This window comes from Chinchilla lanigera, unplaced genomic scaffold, assembly GCF_000276665.1.
Source record: "Chinchilla lanigera isolate Chin_1 unplaced genomic scaffold, ChiLan1.0 scaffold00067, whole genome shotgun sequence".
Lineage (NCBI taxonomy): Eukaryota > Metazoa > Chordata > Mammalia > Rodentia > Chinchillidae > Chinchilla > Chinchilla lanigera.
In genome coordinates, this window is record NW_004955468.1 from 11,931,162 (window position 1) to 11,951,661 (window position 20,500).

General features: G+C 45.6%; 1 protein-coding gene across 2 annotated transcripts in view; it reads left to right on the forward strand.

The window, feature by feature from the left end:
* Nucleotides 1–1,802: 1,802 nt before the first annotated feature.
* Nucleotides 1,803–20,500, forward strand: part of LOC102014999 (sodium/potassium-transporting ATPase subunit alpha-4) — a 31,257-nt gene continuing 12,559 nt past the window's right edge. The window contains exons 1-12 of one of the 2 annotated variants that reach the window (XM_005400196.2): nt 1,803–2,385; nt 2,535–2,594; nt 4,037–4,240; nt 4,804–4,917; nt 6,784–6,918; nt 7,187–7,304; nt 11,583–11,851; nt 13,527–13,725; nt 13,902–14,008; nt 14,176–14,310; nt 17,341–17,530; nt 17,668–17,840. In XM_005400196.2, the coding sequence (XP_005400253.1) occupies nt 2,227–2,385; nt 2,535–2,594; nt 4,037–4,240; nt 4,804–4,917; nt 6,784–6,918; nt 7,187–7,304; nt 11,583–11,851; nt 13,527–13,725; nt 13,902–14,008; nt 14,176–14,310; nt 17,341–17,530; nt 17,668–17,840 (1,863 nt within the window). In that variant the 5' untranslated portion in view covers nt 1,803–2,226. Of the gene's footprint in view, nt 2,386–2,534; nt 2,595–4,036; nt 4,241–4,803; nt 4,918–6,783; nt 6,919–7,186; nt 7,305–11,582; nt 11,852–13,220; nt 13,225–13,526; nt 13,726–13,901; nt 14,009–14,175; nt 14,311–17,340; nt 17,531–17,667; nt 17,841–20,500 lie in introns of those variants that run through there. The other variant, XM_005400197.1, reaches the window with a different exon arrangement.

Below are 20,500 nucleotides of genomic sequence, written 5' to 3' on the forward strand. Positions count from 1 at the left end.
TTTAAGATTTTTAAATGAGGGTGCCCTATGATGCAGCAGGAGAAATCGATTCTACAAAAATAGAGACTGAAATTACCTATAAGAAGGATGGTAGAGTAGCATTATTTTTAATGGTTAAAAAAAGGGTAAGTCTCTTGCGCATACATCAGTAATGTGGGTGATTGACAAGGTGTGGTCAGTGCAGCGCATGGAATGCCTTGCTGCTCAGAAAAGATAGTGCCTGACAGGTGGATAAAGGAGCACTTAACGATTGCATAAAAATTAAAACATATCTCATTTTAGGCCTCTATTTGTCTAGACATAGAAAAAAGACTGGGAGGATAGGCAGGACATTACCAGCAGTGACTTTGGCCACAGGAAGTTCAGAAAGAGGGAAATGGAATTTTCAGTTTTTATTTTATACATTTATAATAAAGAAGAAAACTCCACTCAGTTAAGGAACAGACTAAATTTTATCTCAGCTGGGAAGGGAAACTTTCCATTGTGAATTTTGTCTCTCTCTTTTTTTTTTCTTGTTTTTTGGGTTTTGTTTGTTTGTTTGTTTTTTTCCTGTACCAGGAATCAAACTCATGACCTTGCGCTTGCCAGGCAGGCGCTGTGCCACTGAGCTAAACCCCCAGCCCCTGGTTTTGGTTTTTTGAGACAGGGTCATGCTATGTAGTTCACGTTGGTCTTGAATTCACTATATCGTTCACACTGGCCTCGAACTTACAGTGTTCCTCCTGCCTCAGCTTCCTCAGTGCTGGGATTACAGGCACACCCCATTATGAATTTTGCAGGAGGACTGCATCAGTACCAAGCTGGGTGTGTTCAGACATGGTCCTGTTTCTTAAAGAACATGCAATTAAATAAATATCAAACAATGGAAAGGGAAAATGTATGTGATACGTATAACTAAAAAAATGTAAATGAATGATTGATAGAAATATGTAACTTCTTTAGATGGTTTCCGGAAGGAGATAAAAATAATTTGTACATAAGACACCTATAAAGTCAAACATCTATCAAGATGTCAGAGAATGGTGAAAGGAAGAGATAAACGCATCATTTTAAAATGAGGGAGTGCTGTGTTATCACACGGAACAGTGTAGTTTTACTCTCATGGAAAGACTTGCTCAGAAGGCACAAACACAATTCCTAATACTGCGGGGCGTGGTGGCACATGCCACCTGTAATCCCAGCAGTCGGGAGGCTGAGGCAGGAGGATCGCTGTGAGTTCAAGACCAGCCCAGGCTGCAAAGTGAGCGCAAGGCCAGCTTGAACTGTATAGCGAGACCTTGTCTCAAAAAAAAAAAAATTTCCTGATATGGAATCAAGCTTTTTACTGAGCACCCCCTGTGCACCAGACATTGTGCTTCACGTAGAGTGCTTGCTTTGATCCTTACTCTTGCCACCCTTTGAGGTAGCTGCTGTCCCTCCTTACAGAAGAGAGAGGCCTGGAGAAGTTAGCTGCCCAAAGCCACACAGCTGCCAAACAGAGAAGCCAGGATTCAAACACAGTACTGATCCCAAAGCCCAAGATCCGACCCTTTGTACTAGCTAACCTCCACAAGTGAAAGGTCAGATTCAACGCTGGTGAAGCACACACAGGCACAGCGCCTGCCTTACTGGTTGAGTGAGACATCTGGGGTATTTCTAAGCCTTGGGAGATGCCAGACCGCACAAAGACTGTGTCCTGGTTTTGCCCTCAGACCCAAACTCTCCCTGTGGCAGAACCTGCTCCAAGCATCCTTGGAGCCCTGCACATTCCAGGTTAGAATGTCCACGGAGGTGAGGGGCTTTGTGATGCTAGGTCGTTGCCAGGCCACCTGCAGGCCTGGGGCTGGAGGCTCCTGTGGCTACTCCCTGTTCGCGCTGTGCCTGCCACCTGCCGAGGACCGCAGCATCCTCAGCGCCCAGGCCCAGAGCCACCCCCGCCTTACACCGCCTTGCGCCGCTTTGTTCCCTCCCGCCTTTCTGTTGCGGTTGTCGCGTCCTCAGCTCCCACCGCCCTATCCCGCTCCCTCATTCCTGACCCTTCCTCCTCCGCTCCTCGCTCCTCATCGCCTGCTTCTCAGGCCTCTCTCCCCTTCACTTCTGCCGCTGAGCCCCACACGCTGGCCCTTCCTTGGGCTCCTTCCTCCGCTCCAGACCACACGCACAGCCTCAGCGCTTCTCTTCGCAGCTCCCCCTTGCTCGGCTCTCCTCCCACACACTGAGCTGGCCCAAGTGGATCTAGGGATAGGCATGGAGCACGGCGGAAAAAGAGGGAAAGTAAGTCCTCACGATCGGCATGCAGGACCAAGGCCCGAAAGGCAGCCTAACCTTAGGAATACAGAAAAGATGGAGGTGAAAGGGAAAAAAAAGAAGAAAGACATAGACGAACTGAAGAAGGAGGTGGTCATGGTGAGAACCCCAGAACAGATCCCCTCTGCACACGTCCTCGAGCCCAAGCCCAGGCCAGAGCTATCCGCTTCCCCAGTGCATTTCCTCCCCTCTCTCTCTGCAAAGGGCCTGAGCTCACCATTTCTCCCTCCGGTTCTCTCTCCCTTCAGGATGATCACAAATTAACCTTGGAAGAGCTGAGCACCAAATACTCCGTGAGCCTGACACAGGTAAGTAAGGAACTCCCTCAGGGAGGCAGCAGGGCTCCAGCTCTGACTTTGCCAGGACAAAGCTGAGCTAGAAATCAAATGCCTTGGTTCTGAGTCCGGCGTTCATACCACTTATACTCTACCAGGCCAAGTGCCACATGACTTGGGAAAGGTGACGAGGGTATCTACCCACGGACAGCGCAGGACTGGATAAGAGCACAGGAATGGTTCAGGGCAGTGCTTCTCAAGCTCTTCATCCTTAGGACTTGTTTATACTCTTAGAATTTATCAACGACCCCAAAGAGCTTTTGCTCCTGTGGGTTGCAGTTAGAAATTACGCTTGAGAGATGTAAAAAGTGTTTCCCTAACTCATTTTAAAAAGGAGAGTAAACTCACTATAAATTAGTATCGATAATATTTTGTCCAAATAACTATATTTTTCAAGTCGGAAAAATTAGTGGCATCTTACCTGTTGCAAATCTCTTTAATTAGTCTAGCTTTTTGATGTAGCATAAGTGGTGTTTCATATCTTGTCTGTATTCTATCTCTCGCAGTATGCATGGGTCAAATAGCACTCAGAAAATTTCTACCAAGCCAGGCATGGTGGTGCACACCTGTAATCCTACCACTCTGGAAGGCTGAGGCAGGAGGACCATAAGTTTAAGCCCAGCCTAGGCAAGTTGGCAACTTAGCAAGGCCCTGTCTCAAAATAAAAAGTGAAAAAGGGCTGGGGAATGTAGCTCAGTTAAAGGCCCTGGATTTCATCCACAATACTGAAAAAAAAAAAAAACTACCATACATTCTTGAGAATGAGAGTGGAAAGAATGATTTTCTATGAACTTTATGGGTGCCCTAAAAGAGCTTTGGGATCCCTTGGGATTTTCAGAGGGGATGTTGGGGGGTAGCTGAATGGAACTGGTAGATTCTACTATTATATTCATTTAAAGGAAAAAGTATATAAGCTAGTGCCCACGACTAGAATGAGAATGTATGCATGCATGCCTTTAGCTGGTGCTTTTTTTTTCCTTTTCTAAATGCGATAGTGAAAGTGTGGAGGTCAGTATGTTATCAACAATATATATTATATCTCATCACTACAGTGGCTTTGCACATTAGGATTACTTCTATATATTTATCTCTCCCATCTGAGCTCCCTAAGGGGAGGGACCATTTTGATTCATGTTGGTATTCTCACAATATCAGGCCCCAAGATAGGTGTTCAAATTCAAAAAGGTTTGTAAATCAATCCACAGACAAACAAACCAGCCTTCCTAAGCTACATGATATCCCTTCTATAATCAAACTTTAAAATCCAACCTGATCTAGAAGGAACTTCCAGACTGACCTTCAGAGAGCTGCTTTGGTCCAGCCCCATCCTGAAGTTATAAACGGAAGGTCCCCCTTTCCCACAGCGGCCTCTTTCTTCCCAGCTCCCTCTCCAGTCCTGTGTCTTCTTCACACAGGGCCATAGTCCTGAAAAGGCAAAGGAAATCCTGATTCGAGATGGACACAATACACTTACACCACCCAAAACCACTCCAGAATGGATCAAATTCTGTAAACAACTGTTCACCGGTTTCTCCCTCCTGCTGTGGATTGGTTCCATTCTCTGCTTTGTGGCCTACAGCATCCAGGTGTATTTCCATGAGAAAACTGCCAAAGATAATGTGAGTCTACTCAACTGCCCAGTCCCGTCTCAGCTCAGTCCTGGAAACCCTTCTGCTCAGCAGCCCAGTACTCCTGAAGGCCTCCGGCACAAATCCCTATGAGGCCCAGCTCTTCCTAAGGAAACTTTGGCCCATCTTGCTTTCCTTGACTTTTTAACTAGAGAACTCCTGGTTCCACCCCCTGGGATGTATAATTTGCCCCCAGAAAATTTCTCTTGTTTCCCAATCAGTCACCAAGGCACTTAGAAGATCTTTTCTCTTTCTCAGAATTGTAACCTCTTCCTCTTCTCCTTCCCTGCCTCCCTCACTACCCTCACCTCCTTGCTGATGAGCAGCCTTTCTGGAGAAGACACCAGCCTTCACTGACCTGAGGTGTTCCTGACCACTCACGATAGCTCAGAATTCCTCCCTGAGAAGCGAAGTATTCCCACCCTGTCTCACCCTGTCTCTTCCGAGCCTCTCTGCTTCTCAGCTCAGCCCTCAGTTTTAGCTTTGCAAGCTGGTTTTGTAGGATGAAGAGGAAGAAAAGGACTTAGTGATGAGCCTGCCTTTCCCATCCCCAGCTGTACCTGGGCATTGTTCTGGCTGTCGTCGTGGGCATCACTGGCTGTTTCTCCTATTACCAGGAGGCCAAGAGCTCCAAGATCATGGAGTCTTTTAAGAACATGGTGCCACAGGTAGGTTTGGTGTGGGAGGATACAGTGAGAGGAGGTATGGACAGGACCAGCTGCAGTTATTAAGCCTCAGGAGAGTTAACATCCTATGATGAGTGAGGTGAGTCAGGCTGGTTTGGGGACGACGGGTCTAGGTTACTCTCTCAGACCTGAAATGTAGCCAGGAAAGCTGGGAACCCCTGAGAAAGATACAACATCACCAAGAAATAGTCTAGTCTGGAAGGCACAGTTGGAATCCAGTGAGGAAACACTATTCACCCCAAATGAGAACATTATGTTAAAAAAAAAAAAAGGCAGGATTGGTGGGGAGGCTGGATTCTTCAAATGTCAATGACTTTATTGACAATGAACAGCTCTGGAAATGTTCCAAATTAAAAGAGTTCCAGAAGACATGACAACTGAATTCAATACTTAGCCCTAGACCTGATGCTATTCTGGAGGAGAAAATAATACTTTATTTTCCTTCAGTGCTGAGAATTGAACCCACAGCCCCTTCCATACTAGACAAGTGCTCTATCACTGAATTACACCCCTGCCCCAAAATAAAGATATTTGGCGTCAAATAACAAAACTAGAATTCAGTTGATAGATTAAGGAATTGTATCCTTGTGAAACTCACTAAAATGGCTAAAACTATGTTGTGCTTATATAAGAGAATATCCTAATTCTTGGAAAATTCTCTGGAAATTCTTAGGAATATCCTGAAATTCTTAGGATAAAAGATGGTTCTTAGATAGTTTAACATAGTTTGTTCTTAAACTATTTATTTATTTATTCTTAGTTCAGGGGGAATGAAAGTATATACATACCAAACACATAGGCACATAAAAACCAGTGACAAAGCAAATGAGATAAAATGCTAATAGGTGAAGGTAAGTAAAGCTTATATAGGTACCCATGTTCTTATTTTATTATTGCAACTGTTTTTTTGAGACAGAGTCTTGCTGTGTAATTTAGGTGGCCTCAAACTCACAGTAATCCTCCTGCCTCAGCCTCCCAAGTGCTGGGATTACAGGCATGCACCAACATGCCCAGGCTTTTGAGGGTTAAATTTTCTTAAGGTTAAATTTATTTTTAAATAAAAAGTTTTTAAAGGTATGCAGAAATAATATGATAATAGACCGGAGTTCCTAGGCATAGAGCTGGAAGCTTGTAAAGGAATAGGTTCTAAAATTTCCTAACAATGTGATCGTGTTCTAGTATGATAGCCTCGCTGGCTTTGTTATCAATATAATTTAAATTTTCCCCTTGGATAGGAATTTTGAGAGAAAATATTTTGGTAGTTTTGAAGAACAAACCATCCCCCAAATTTAGTGCTTTAAAATAATGCATTCTTTCTCCGCATCCTGTGGCCAGGTTGTTGTTCTAGCCTGGGCTGGCCTCAGCTGGTGCTAGATGATCTCAGATGATCTCACTCATTTGTCTGGGCCCATGGCTGAGACGACTGGGACAGTGGGGTCTCTGTCCTCCTGATCTCAGTTCTTCCAGGAAGATAGCTTGGGCTTGTTATATGGAGCAGAGGGTTCCCAGCCACAATAGGGCAAGCCCCGACCTGAAAGCACTTTTTAAGTCTCTGCCCGCATTGCTTTTGCTAATGTCTTACGGGCCAAAGCAAATCACAGGTCTAAGAGTAAAGGGAGAGATTGCACCTCATGATGGGAAGACCACCAAATTCAAATTGCAAAGGGCCCTGAAGCAGTGATGTAGGAATGTATAACCTTCCAAAGACACCTTCAAGAATATTGTGGTGGGTGACATGGTAAACCTGGGGAGTCAAGAGGGAGGAGTCCGGAATAGAGAACTGTAGGAGAGGAGTAGCATGTGGGAAGCAGCAGGGTTTAGAAACAACCCTGCACTATCTTCCCATAGCAAGCCCTGGTAATTCGAGGTGGAAAGAAGATGCAAATTGATGTACAAGACGTAGTGGTGGGAGACCTGGTAGAAGTGAAGGCTGGAGACAGAATCCCTGCTGACCTCCGGCTTATCTCTGCTCAAGGGTGTAAGGTGAGGAGATGTGGAAAGCTGGGGAGTGAGCTAGTATGGGTTTAGGGAACAATAAGGACTTGGGCTCAGTTAGGGAAAGTATGATCTTATCATTCCAAACCTTAAGAAGTTACCAGTGAGGTTGCGGCTACAGACAACGAGGTCCTGGCCTAGACATTTGTTTCTCTCTATTCATGATGATGTGGGTGACAGAGATACACTGTCTCTATAAATCAGGCTGCCTTTTTTCCCATGCTCACCTGACACCCCATCCTCCTTCCTATTCCAGGTGGACAACTCATCCTTGACTGGGGAATCAGAGCCCCAATCCCGGTCCCCTGATTTCACCCATGAGAACCCTCTGGAGACGAAAAATATCTGCTTTTTCTCCACCAACTGTGTGGAAGGTGAATATTAAATCCTAAGCAGCATAGATTGAAAAGTACAGACTGAAACAGACAGACTTCAAGAAGCTTCTGTCTTCTAAAGGTATTGGGGTAAGAACTGGTGAGCAGTTAGTAGCTGTGTGCCCTTGGTGAAAGGTCAAAGCTACTATTTTCACCTTTGCACAGTGATGGCACGAAAAGTCATTACCCATAGATTTTTTGTGTGGGTTAAAGAAAATAATAAGTCTAAAATGCTTAACTCAAGTCCCTAATCATGGGACGTGTCCTATAATTATCAACTATTATTCTAGCAAGTGAAAGGACTATGGTGTATGTACTGACACGGACACAGAGGGAGGAAAACTACTCATCCCTGCTGGGTGGTTCTTTCCCTGGAGCAAGCCTCTCCAAGACTCCAACGATACTGGCACTGGAAATTGGAGGTACCAGAGATGCCACTCAGACTTTGGCTTTGCTCCTAGAATCAAGGGCACCCTTGAACTAGGAGGGGTTCTGGCCAAAGCGCTGACAACTCAGCATCGTTATGTCAATCTCTTCTTTGCCCTTTTCCCTTAAAGCAGCCTGAAGACTCCCTGGAACACACTTGAAAACCATGATTAATGCTTAAGAGTAAATTTGGGGTATCTAGAAATAGCTGCTCTTTATTGAATGCATAAATGCATTTTATGGGATGCACTATGTCAAGTGCTATAGATTTTCTCTCCATTTCTCACAGTGCGCTATAGTAGGTATCATCATCCCTGTTTTACACACGAAGGGCTAAGTCTCAACAAAATTAAGCATCATATCAAAGAGTACAGGTCAACAGAAGGGGACGATTAGTACTTCTAATCTGTCTCCAAAACTCACGCCCTTCCCAAGACCCTCCTCTGCCCTGAAAGATGGCTAACGTCCTTCCTTGTAATCAAATAATTTAATTTGAAAATACATTAAAGTGTAACATTAAGACTGAATAGAAGCCAGGCATGGTGGCACATGCCTGTAATCCTAGCACTTGGGAGGCTGAGGCAGGAGGATCACCATGAGTTCAAGGCCACCCTGCACTGCATAGTGAGACTTTGTCTCACACACACACACACACACACACACACACAAAGATGGAATAGACATGGAAAAAAATCAAACCAGAAAATAATATATATACTAAAATTTAAAAATTGGACAGCAAGGTGGAAGTTACCAAATTTTCTCCAAAATTACTGGACTTCTGCTATTATATTCCAAGAACAAATTTGCTCAGATTTTTTCTTCCCAAATGGGTTTTTCACCAGCTATGTATGTGCTCCAGGTTAGAGGGCTGGAGCGAAGTACGTATGGCATTGCTTTGGGAAGTGAGCATCAATCTAGGTGAATAAGGGTGTAAGGACAGGAGCAGAACCCAAATGTGACCAAGATCGGGGAGCTGGGTCGAACGAGCTCTTAACTGTTAAATTGAGTAATTTCTTGTGGTTTACAAGGTAGTAGCATTTACCCTGGACCAATCTGTCCTTTAACCTTTCCCTACAATGAAAAGCATAACTCTAACTGTACCCTTGCCTCTTAATTGTCATACTACGGGCTTGACGGGGCTGCAGTACAAATGTCTTTCTGTGGGTGCTCATGGATTTTCTAGGCAGCCTAAGCTATTTCCTTGATGACATGGATGGTATTTAAAAGAACTAGTCTGCCCTGGAATATAAGATGCTTGGCCTCCTCAATCTTCCCCTAGACTAACACCAAACCATCCTGCCTCTAGACATATTGGGATTAGTTATTAAACCTCATTTCTCCCAGCATGGGGAAACCATAGCAGAAGGAATAAAGGTGAAGAACTAGACTTAACCATGGCACAAAATAAATACAGGTGACACTAACTCTACCCATCCACACCCGTCCCATCAAAAACATAAAACCCTTCAGCACCTCTCAATTACTGTAATAGTTTCATAAGACTCAAGAATGCCTCTGACAGCAAGTTCAAAGGTTAAATGTAGAATGCTTCATCTATGAAATTTCCAGAAATCTCCCTCCACAAAAACTCTGACCTGTCTGCAGTTCAAGGGCCCCACATTCACACTCATATAGATGAATTTCTAAGGTCATATAGATGACCTTACAAATGGAAGCCACCAGCTGTACTAGGGGATGTTTGTGGGACTTGCTAAATGAGAGTTACCCTCCTAGGTCTCACATAAAATTTTATAATGGACCTTACGGAGACCTTAAATTCATCTAAGAGAATAAAATAACTAATAGAGTGTCTCCTGTGTGCCAAACCCTGGTCGGCACACTTTTCAAAACATTTAAATTCCCAGCTTTGTAGATGCTTTAATCCCATTTTAAAATGAGTCTCACAGCGTTAAAGCAACTTGCCCCAGGGAACACAGTTATTTGGAAAGCTGTACGTCCAGCCCTGAGTCTCTTTCTAAAATAAGGGCTATTTCTACAGTGTGTTCCTTTCCTGAGTGACTCTGATTTTAGGAATTTCAGTTATTATGGTAAAGCAGGAAGAGTTAATTTAAGCAAAGAATCTTGTCACGCCCTGCATTGCAAGCCACACATAGGTGAGTGGCCCGCATTCTGTGCGTGACAAGCCAATCATGATGACACAGTTGCCCTTCAGACATGGGGAGCAGACAGGTGCAGAGAAAAGGTCAGGCAAGCACAGAACCCAGCTGTCATGGCCTGTGCTACCCGGCAGAGGTCAGACTGGCTCCAGCTAGCAAGCGGGGAAGGGGGCTCGGGTCAGGCAGGGATCCTCAACTACTGACACGCAAGACCAGAGAATTCTCTGTTGTAGAGAAAGAGGAGGGCTGTGCTGTCCACTGCAGGATATTTAGCAGCATCCCTTGCTTCTACCCACTAGGTGTCAATAGCAGTCCCCTCCCCCCAGCTGGGGGCACCCAAAATGTCCCCAGACCTTACATGTCCCTGAGAGGAAGAGCCAGTTGCTCCCAGTTGACAAACACCAGATTAGCAGATAGAGGGCTGCTGGAACACAGGACACTACTAATGGGGTAACTGCTGTTTCTGGGGCTGTAGAAACTCTTCAACTGCTGAGGACAAAATAAGAAATGTACAGGCAATGGGAGGTGTTCAGAATAAGTGTAACGAAGGCTTTCTTGACAGTGATGGCCATTAAGCGATAGAACTGAGTATGTCTGGAGGGCCGTGAAAGCGCTTCAGAGATTGTTCTAATTTGGAAACCCTCACTTGTATGCACTACACATGAGACAAACAGAGCATAACGTCCTCCCTCCCAGAGGGCCTGCTACGCCCACCTTGTTTTTGATCATGGACAACTTTCTTTTCTTAGGAACCAAGCCCAACAGCCTTCCCATTTCAGACCGGGCATATCTTAGTTGCTTGCCACAGACAAAAAAGAAAAAGGATTTTTGTGTTTTTCTTTCAACTCTCACATTGAACACAGAACCCTTCTATGTCTAAAGTGTGTGAAGATTTTCATATCAGCCACCAATTTTCCAGCAGATACCACCTAGGGATCCCAGAATTCAATTCAATTCTGACACTGTTTCTTTGGAAATAACAGCGAATAAGGACTGAGTCCCACAAGACTGAGGCTGTTCATCTATATCTCTGACAGGCTGCTAAAAATCAGGGTTCCCGTGACCCCTTCCTTAGGTTCAGTTAAGTGGCTAGCACAGCTCACTGATCTCAGGGTAGTGTTTGACTTATATTTTCCCATTTATTATACAGGATATTACAAAGGTGACCATGCAGGTGGAAGAGATGCACAGGGCATGGTGTGTGGGAAGGGGCATGGGCTTCCATGCCCTCTCTGGGTACTCCATCTTCCAGGTACCTCCACATGCTCACCAACCTGGATCTTCTCTTAACGCAGCCTTTTTGTTCTTTTATGGAAGTTTCATTATATGGGCATAACTGATTACATCATCAGCCATTAGTGACCGACCCATCCCTCCTTCGCAGAGGTAGAGCAGCGGGGCTGAAAATTCAAGCCCCAAGTTTGGTTCCCCTCCATCCTGTAGCTCCATCCTGTAGCTCTCTCCAGGAGCCCACCAAAGAGTAGCCACATCAAAACAAAAGATTTGCTTATCACCCAGGAAATTCCAGGGGATTTAGGAGCTCTGTGTCAGATACTCCTATCACTCAATTACAAAGGTCTCAGGAACTAGGATCAAAGACTACGGGTGAAAACAAAAGATTCTCCTAGCAACTCTATCTTGGGTTTTATGCGTCTATGTCAAAAACTGGGGCAGAGGCTAATAGAGGTACTTATCATATCAGGATATCACACTCTTTTCCTTTTGTCCACAGGAACAGCCCGGGGTGTTGTGATTGCTACAGGAGACTACACAGTGATGGGCCGAATTGCCTCACTGGCATCAGGCCTGAAAACTGGCAAAACCCCCATTGGTGTTGAGATCGAACACTTCATCCACCTGATAACCGGGGTGGCCGTCTTCCTTGGCGTCACTTTTTTTGTGCTCTCTCTTGTGTTGGGCTATGGCTGGCTAGAGGCTGTAATTTTTCTCATTGGGATTATTGTGGCCAATGTACCTGAGGGGCTGCTGGCTACTGTCACTGTGAGTACACAGGGTGGACGGTGCTGTCCGTGCAGGCAAATAACTAAGGAAAATGAAATCATTCATGCCTTTTTTTTTGTTGTGGAAACTCTCAAGTGCAGAGCATTCTTGAATGTGTATAGATCAGAAATAATTTAGCCGCTAATATCACACTGGCTTTTTCTGCCATAGTTTCTGGTCCTTTCCCTTTCTCTTCAATGAGAGAGGAAGCAAGTTGCAAAGGAGAAAACACTGGTCATCAAGAGCAAGTTCTAGTCCCGGGTGTACTAGCTGGTGACCTTAACCATACCACTTAACATCTCCAGGCCTCAATTTATTCATCGGTTTATAGAGCTAGATTCATTTATCGTTATAGAATCCTGCAGGAACCAAGGCCCTATAAATTCAATCTTTGAGCTGATACTGGACATTCTCTATAAAATCCATGAGAGATGATTACTTTTTTTTAAGAATGAGAGGTATCCCTTTTTGTTTCTGCTCCTATCATCAATGGATTGCTATCGTTAAATTTCATTATATGGAGCAGAAATATGATTGTTTCATCCTCATTTTTCCACCTGAAAAAACATAAAAGAAGTTGATTCTCTTTCTGTTCTACAGTCTAGCCCTTCAGATTTGTGTGTGTGTGTGTGCGTGTGTGTGTGTAAATGTGTGTGTGTGTGTGTTATGCTAGAGAATTAAACCCAGGGTCTTGTGGATGCTACACAAGTGGTCTACCATTAAGATGCATCCCCAGCACTCTAGATTTTTTATTGTAGCCATTATGTCCCTTCAAAGTCTCCAGTGGGGAAGAAAAGTTATCCTTTGTCCATTAGTCATTCTTCCTATGACAAAGTCTTTAGACTCTTTGTCCTGCTGATAACATGTTTGGGGTATGTTCTCAGTTATCAATATTCTTCCTAAAGTAGAAATGAGAACAATGCTTGGGTTATGTTTATTTTTGTTTTGTTTTGTTTTGTTTTGTTTTTTGTTTATTTCTCTTCCAGTACTAGGAATCAAACTCACGACCTTGTGCTTGCCAGGCAGGCGCTTTGCCGCTGAGCTAAATCCCCAGCCCTTTAGGTTATGTTTAAACTCATATGAAAGCATTGGAAGGGAAATATTATGTAAATATATTATAACCCCATGATTAGAATTCTGTACTTATATTAACCATGTAGTAAGGCTATATTAGCATTTAAAACAACCGTGCCACACATCTGACTTGTATTGAATTCATAATCTACAAAACTCTTCTGGTTTAAATGATTTCTCAAGTCCTTTTCAGTGCTGGGATATTCCTTCCCAATACCATCATTCTCTCCTGTCCATTCTTTTTTAAAGCTATGGGTACAACTCCACCTCCACACACAGCATCTTCTTCCACTGGCACTGTGGTCCCTGGAAAGAAGGGATGGGAGAGTGGCCTGGATCTGAATGGGAAAGAGGTCCCTCAGCAGAACAGCTGAAAGACCTCAGGGGCAAGGGTCACACACTGTGATAATCTGGCCAAGGAATACATGGAATCTCTTGCCAGAAACCACAAATACAAATCACTTCTTGAACTTCCTTTACCATGGGCACAGATGGAATTGCTATGGAGCACGGAGGAACAAAGGGGGAGAGAAAAATGAACACATTTCCAAAATACAAAGTAGGGTTAGTGAGTCCCTTCTCTCCCTGCCCTCGGCCTCAGGTGTGCCTGACGCTGACAGCCAAGCGCATGGCGCGGAAGAACTGCCTGGTGAAGAACCTGGAGGCGGTGGAGACGCTGGGCTCCACGTCCACCATCTGCTCAGACAAGACGGGCACCCTCACCCAGAACCGCATGACCGTCGCCCACTTATGGTTCGACGGGACTGTGCACAACGCCGACACCAGCGAGGAATACACTGGTGACTAGTGGTACTGGTGGGCCCAGAGTCAGGATCTGGGGGGCTCTGATGGGTGAGTTGAGAGAGTCCAGTCACAGAGACGACAGGAGAAGGCCGGGGTAAGAAACGGGATACGAATAACCCCCTGATTTAAAAACCTTCCTATGCCTTACAGTCCTTTCCTTCTTTCTCCCTAGAAAAATTCTCCAAGGGCTCTGATACCTGGTTCATCCTGGCCCAGATTGCAGGTCTCTGCAACCGAGCTGACTTTAAAGCTGAACAGGAGCTCCTGCCCCCAGCTAAGGTGTCAGGCCCAAGGGCGAAGAGGGTGCCTCAATGTCCCTCTCCTCAGACTTTCCATCCTGGGGTGCGGTGATTTCTCCCAGACACCCCTTCTCCCTGTGGCCACGCGTAAGCCCTGTGCCCAGGCTGGCACACCCTGAGGCTTATTATACAAACTCATCTTGGCAGCGGGAAACAACGGGGGATGCTTCAGAGTCGGCCCTCCTCAAGTTTGTGGAGCAGAGTTTCAGCTCTGTGAAGGAGATGAGAGAGAAAAACCCAAAAGTGGCAGAGATTCCCTTTAATTCTACCAACAAGTATCAGGTACAGAACCATCAAAGGTAGGAGACAGGTGGTGGGGGCGGGGCTCATCCTTGGGGGAAAGGGAGCTTTGCCTCCGCCTTCAACCTCGACTCTAGCAGTGGGATACCTCGGGAGAGAAGAATCCCAAATAAGGGGAAGTCTTAACTCAAGAAGAGATGACAATCAGGCCAAGAGAGGTGGACCAAGTGACAAAGGAAGAGGCGTTGCTTTCTAAGCGGACCTCTGACCTGTGCCACTTGTAGAGAAAACAAGTCCAAAAATTCCCTCTGAAGTGTTGGGAGGGGACAAAGGCTGGTCAGGGAAAGTCGTGTTAGAGTCACAAGCAGCTGCTGGAGGCACCCGTGTTCAGCATGAGATTCGCCACTGCAGAATAAGGTCGTCTGCAGGGCATTCTGTTTCATTAGCCATCAAGCGATTCCTTTCACTCTGTGCCTACATTTCCAGTGGCTGCCAGTGGTCAAGAGTCTCTGGAGTGGCTGTGAAGTTTTTCATTTCCCAGGGATTTATTGATCCATAATCTAGGGAGGAGTAGACAAGAGGAAAGGAAATGCCGGGTGAGGGACAGCAGGGCACAAACAAAATTCAGAGGGACAGGAAAGACAGTACTTCTCTGTTAGGTGACAGTCTTGGCAGACGTGAAGAGAAGGTTCCAGTAGAAAGCAGGAGACAGTGGCTTTACGACGAGTAATGCTCCCCAGGTCATCTGAGTTCTGTGGGTGAGGTGGGACTTGCTTGGGGGAGTGGGTTCCCCAATTCCCCCCACCGCTATGAAGGCTGAGCTTTCAGGTGTGTGTAACACAGAGGGGGAATGAAGCCCCCATATCAATTTTGCCTTTCTGTCTTAAAAAACACATAATAAAATAACACAATCTATACAGGTTTTTAAAAACCCAGCTACCTACACAATATATTCATACTGAATACTGAGCAAGTAAGAGTTAAATAGATCCATGCCTTCCTGTCTTGCCTGGTTTCCAGTCAGTGTAATAAAATAGGTCTCCTAGGCTCAGGCTGCAAACCTGATTTCCATTTTTTTGACATTTGGTGGCCTCAGTAACCAGACAAGAATTTTGTGACTTGGCAAAGCCTTTAGAAAGAATTAGGTACCTCTCCCTCCATGTGATTTAAAATTAAAGCAAAATATATTTGTAACATTGATAGGATAGCCAACAAGTAGCAACATTCCCTGTACAGACTACCTTAGAGACTCTTCTGAGCTGCTGAATATCCAGCTCAAGTGACAGGGCTGTCCTTCGATACACACCATGTGCGACAGGCCAGCTCAGCAGGAGCCTGCTCTGGGAGACTGAGTTAGCCCGTCTGTAAAGACAGTGCAAGGGACACCTGAGCCTACTGGCCACTTGCAAAGCTCGCTGTCTTTCCCTCTCTAAGATGGAAGTGAGAGGAAAAATTCTCTGTTCTGGCATTTCCGGTTCCTCCCTCCACTTTATCTGTAATCTCCTATCAAGCTGCGATCTATCTGTGCACTAGCTTAAGCTGGTCTTGCTCTCGTCTCTGAGTCTTTCATTCATTCAACAAAGACTTCTTGAGCATTCAGAAAATTGAGTTTTCTTAATATTTTATAGCTTTCTGCTCAAGGAGCCGAGGGTTTTCCTGTGAACCGTTTAAGCATATTTTAAACATAATTGAACAGTCTCTAATCGCAATGGTTGTAACCACATTCTACAAGCTGGTTTCATACCTAGCAGCCTCTGGGGCAAGCTGTCTGATCTCCTCTGGGCTCCCACACTGCCTTTCAATGCGCTGGTTTTGTTTCCTACAAGCAACACAGCAGGCATTTCCTATCAATCAGAGGCACCCCCTGGAAGCCGCTGTGACTGTGACTCTCGCCTGCAATCCTAGCTATTCAGGAGGCTGAGGCCAGCAAGGAGAATCGCAAGTGTGAAACCAGCCTAGGCAATATAGTGAGACCCTGTCTCTGAATAAAATTAAATTTAAAGTGCTGAGGTTGTAGCTCAGTGGTAGTGCTTGCTTAGCATGCAGCAGGATTCAATCCCCAGTACCGCAAAAAGGAATATTTTTAATTTTAAAAAAAAGAGAGGTACTCAGGGAGAGTTTGTGTTCATGGATCACAGAGCAAGAGAAAATGCAAAAGCTAAGCTGATCTTGTATCTCTCTCCTGGTTGCTATGGTCTCCCCAGGTTTACCTCACGGCTATTTTCCCTCCCTGCCCACCGCACCCAAACACTAGCTAGTAATCTCAGAGTGGGCACCAGGATGCCCAATCTATTGTGCCTCACAATTTTCCAAGTTTTTTTTTTCTTTCACAACTCTCTCACATAAAACCTATCAAAGTAGGGAGGCAGACCCTTTTACATGTTATGGAAGGAATTAGGGTTCTGCAGAGTTAAGTGGCTTAATCTGAGGTTGTAACACTAATAAGGCATTCATATTGGCCCCGGAACACAGGTTTGCTTTTGGTTTTCCTTTGGTTTTTTGGTTTGGGTTGGGTATTGAGACAAGTTCTCACTATGTTCCAGGCTGGCCTTGAACTCACTATGTAACACAGGCTAGCCTGGGACTCAAGACCTCCTGCCTCATCTCCCGAGTTCAAGGATTACAGGCATGAGCCACTCAGCAAACACAGGTCTTTGGGCTCCTATGTTTTGTGTCTTGCCTGCTTGGCTGCGCTCTCTGCCAGCAGTGAGAGTGTTTGTCTTCCCTCAGAGAGCTCTGAGATTCCTGTGCAAATAGTACCAGGCTGAGGTTTCCTGGGAAGGGGAGCTGGGCTCAACCTTGAGTCTATTTTGGGGCAAGTGGGACAAAGGAAATGGTGGAGAAGAGCGTGAAACAGCTTGCTTGCCATTTTTTACCTTCAAAACTGTAAGCTGAGGTAGGAGAATCACAGTTTTGTACCCAGTTTGGGCTACGCAGAAAACTCAAGGCCAATCTGAACCATATAATGAGACCCTGTCTCAAAAAACAACAAAAAAGGCCTTCCCCTTGGCTCTTGCGGCTGCTCCTGGCCCTGTCCTTCTGTCCCATCGCTGCTTCCTCTCCTCTCTCCAGCTGTCCATCCACTGTTCGGAGGACAGCTCCCAGGGCCACATGCTGCTGATGAAGGGCGCTCCGGAGAGGATCTTGGAGTTCTGCTCCACCTTCCTCCTGCATGGGCAGGAGTTCCCAATGGATGATGAAATGAAGAATGCCTTCCAGGATGCCTACTCAGAGCTGGGAGGCCTGGGGGAACGCGTGCTAGGTGAGGTACCGTGGGAGCACTTTTGAAAGAAGGGCATCAAGTTGGCTGTTTGTGGGGTGCACAGTTTAGAATATGAAGTGCATGGGACAGGGACACAGAAAGACGAATGACTACTGGCCCCTTCTTTCTCTCTCCAGGGTTCTGCTTCTTGAAACTTCCAAGCAGCTTCCCAGCAGGATTCCCCTTTAACACAGATGAGATAAATTTTCCCATGAGTAACCTGTGTTTTGTGGGCCTCATATCCATGATTGACCCTCCCCGAGCTGCTGTGCCTTCCGCCGTGAGCAAGTGTCGTAGTGCAGGGATTAAGGTAAATTCCTGCCCGCCCCAGGTGACCTGTCATCATTTGGAGCTGCTAGTAGAAAGCCTTGAACAGAGTAGGTGCTTAGTAATCTTGGCTTAATAGATTTCTGCCTCCTCGAGCTTATGGGTTTTGGTCATAGTTGTAGGTTTGGGTTTTTTTTTTTTTTTTTTTTTTTTGAGATGAGGTCTTACTGTGTAGCTCAGGCTGATCTCAAACTCATGAGCTCAGGTGCTCCTCCTGCCTCAGTCTTCTGAGTAGCTGGGACTACAGATGTGTACCATGGCTGATCTTATGATCTTTAGTTTTAAGAGATATTTAATATTAACCTTCCTCTACATCAAAAATCTTACCTCCCATTGGACATTATAATCACCTGGAAAGGTTGAAAAATCTGATATCTAACACACAGCCCAGATCCATTAAATTAGAAATTCTCAGGATGGTCCCAGGCATCTGTAGAGATCCCAGTGAGCAGAGCAGTTTGAGAACCAGTGTCCAGCACAGCGCTTCTCAAACTGCCGTGCAGGGGAGTCACCAGGTGGTGATGCTGAAGTTTCCGGTAGTGCCAATGTGTTTCTGGGATAAGTGGTAAAAGGGCAAGAGGCTAAGGGCGCTGGAGAACTGGGGTATGCAGTAGTGAGAATAAGATCCTGAGAGCTGCAGAGTCCTCAGTGGGTCTGACTTGGAGTGAGCAGCTCCCCTAACAGGTTTATGTCCACAAGGGAAAGGTAGAAATGAAAATAACTTGGTCCGAGAGTAAAACTCAGCTGAACAAACCAGGGACTGGGAAGTCCTCTCTGACGGGGTGGGCCTTGGACTTCACAGATGGCAGCAGCAGGATTCCTCTAACTGAGATGTGGAGCCTCCACTTCCTGGGTCAGAGACACGCATATATCCTTACAGATAAGATACTGACACCTTCCTTGCTGTTACTTCATACTCTGAATCCCCCGCCTATCCTGGGTCCTAGACCTGGGGGAGGGCAGGTTAAGGCAGCGAGGTGGAGGTATTTCAGGAGGAGGAGTATGTTAGACCTGGAACTGTTAGCAGTTTGTCAAGGGATCCATCCCAGCCGTTCTTAGTACAGTGATTAGTCACTAGAGAGGGAGACTAAGAAAGTATGTAGGGAGTTACTGTGGGTGAATTCTTTACTCACTGTCTTACAAGGTTTCTGAGGTGATAAGTTCTTTGCAGAGATAATGCTACTAAAGCAGGTCCACAGAGAATAGGCAAGTGACCTTGGTGTACCCTGGCAGTTCTATAAACTAAAACATCACACCATGGAAGGGGTTCATTTGAATTTTCTGAGCCTCAATGTAGACTAGTAGAATGAGGAATAATGTGTTGGATGTGGTCTAGAATTTGTCTCATCTGGGAGTTTATGGATCCTTTTAGGAAAAAGTCATAACTGTGCCAGCCAGTAAGGAGACCCAAACCACGGGGAAAGGGTGATTTAGTCGGAATGCCAGCCAGGTCAGAATGTCAGCACAGCAAGACCCTTGAGGGTTGACCATAAACTGGCAACTGAAGCAGAGGCCTTGTGCCTGGCCAGTCCTTGTTCTGGGCACAAGTTTACATGTCTCACCACAATTTCGTACCTCCTCCTGGACTCTAAACCAATGGACGTTTGGCAGACTCAGTAAGAAATTGTGAATCAACCCGTCTTCCCTATAAGGGAAGGGTGAAACATACTCATGGCGCTATCCTTCAGGGAGGATAAAATGGAATGGACACACAGGAGCTTGTCCCGTGGGTCTGCTTGGAAATGGCTTGGTGCCAAGCTGACAGACATTACCAGGATGCCCAGTAAAAGTGGTAAAGGTTGCTGCAGGGTCACAAAGATTTTACAAAGACGTGATGGGAGACAGCGCCTTCCCAGGTAACTGTGTACTCACAGCTTTGGAATAACGTGATTTTTAAAAATTAAAAAGTGTTCCCATTACATTTACCTCTAAATAAGGATCTCAGTAGTATGAAGATACTTGGTCTTTGCTGTGAACCTGCTCACCCCTCCAAAAAAAATTGCAGGCAGGCTTTGAAGGCTGTTGTGAGAGCCTATGGTTATGTTCCCAACACTGGAAAGTTGCCCTCCGATGGGTCTGATCTGGAGGAAGAAGACAGAGGAGAACAAGAGGGTGGATTTTGAGACTGCATCAGAGGATAGTCAGCACCAAGGAGTTGGAAGGCACGTTCTTTTAGTACTCGATTCAGTCCAGAAACTGCCTGATGTGCTTTACTTTAAAGAGAGCCATTCTCTGTATAACTGTGGGTCTATTGTATGACTGTCTCGATGTTTGTTGGAGACTCGCTCTTGGGGTCACTGACAGTATTTTTACTTGCCCGGCTTGGCATGGAGATAGTCCTAGGGAAGGTAGTATGGAACCATTCATTTGAACAATCAGGCTGGGCTGGGTGCTACGAATATCCGAGAATGATACCATACCTTGTCTACCAGATTCTGGGTCACTAATGATGAGTCGTTGGAAGGCTTGCAAGGCACTGTACACCAGAACACTAAGGGCTCAGTCTGAACCACTTCTGGAGGGAAGTATTCTGTGCAGTTCTCTCGCAGGTCCTTGCTTGTTACCAATTATCCAACAGGCCAGACTTGTAAGGATCCAATGCCCCCAACCCACTAAGACACTGGACATCAGTGGCTGTGGGTA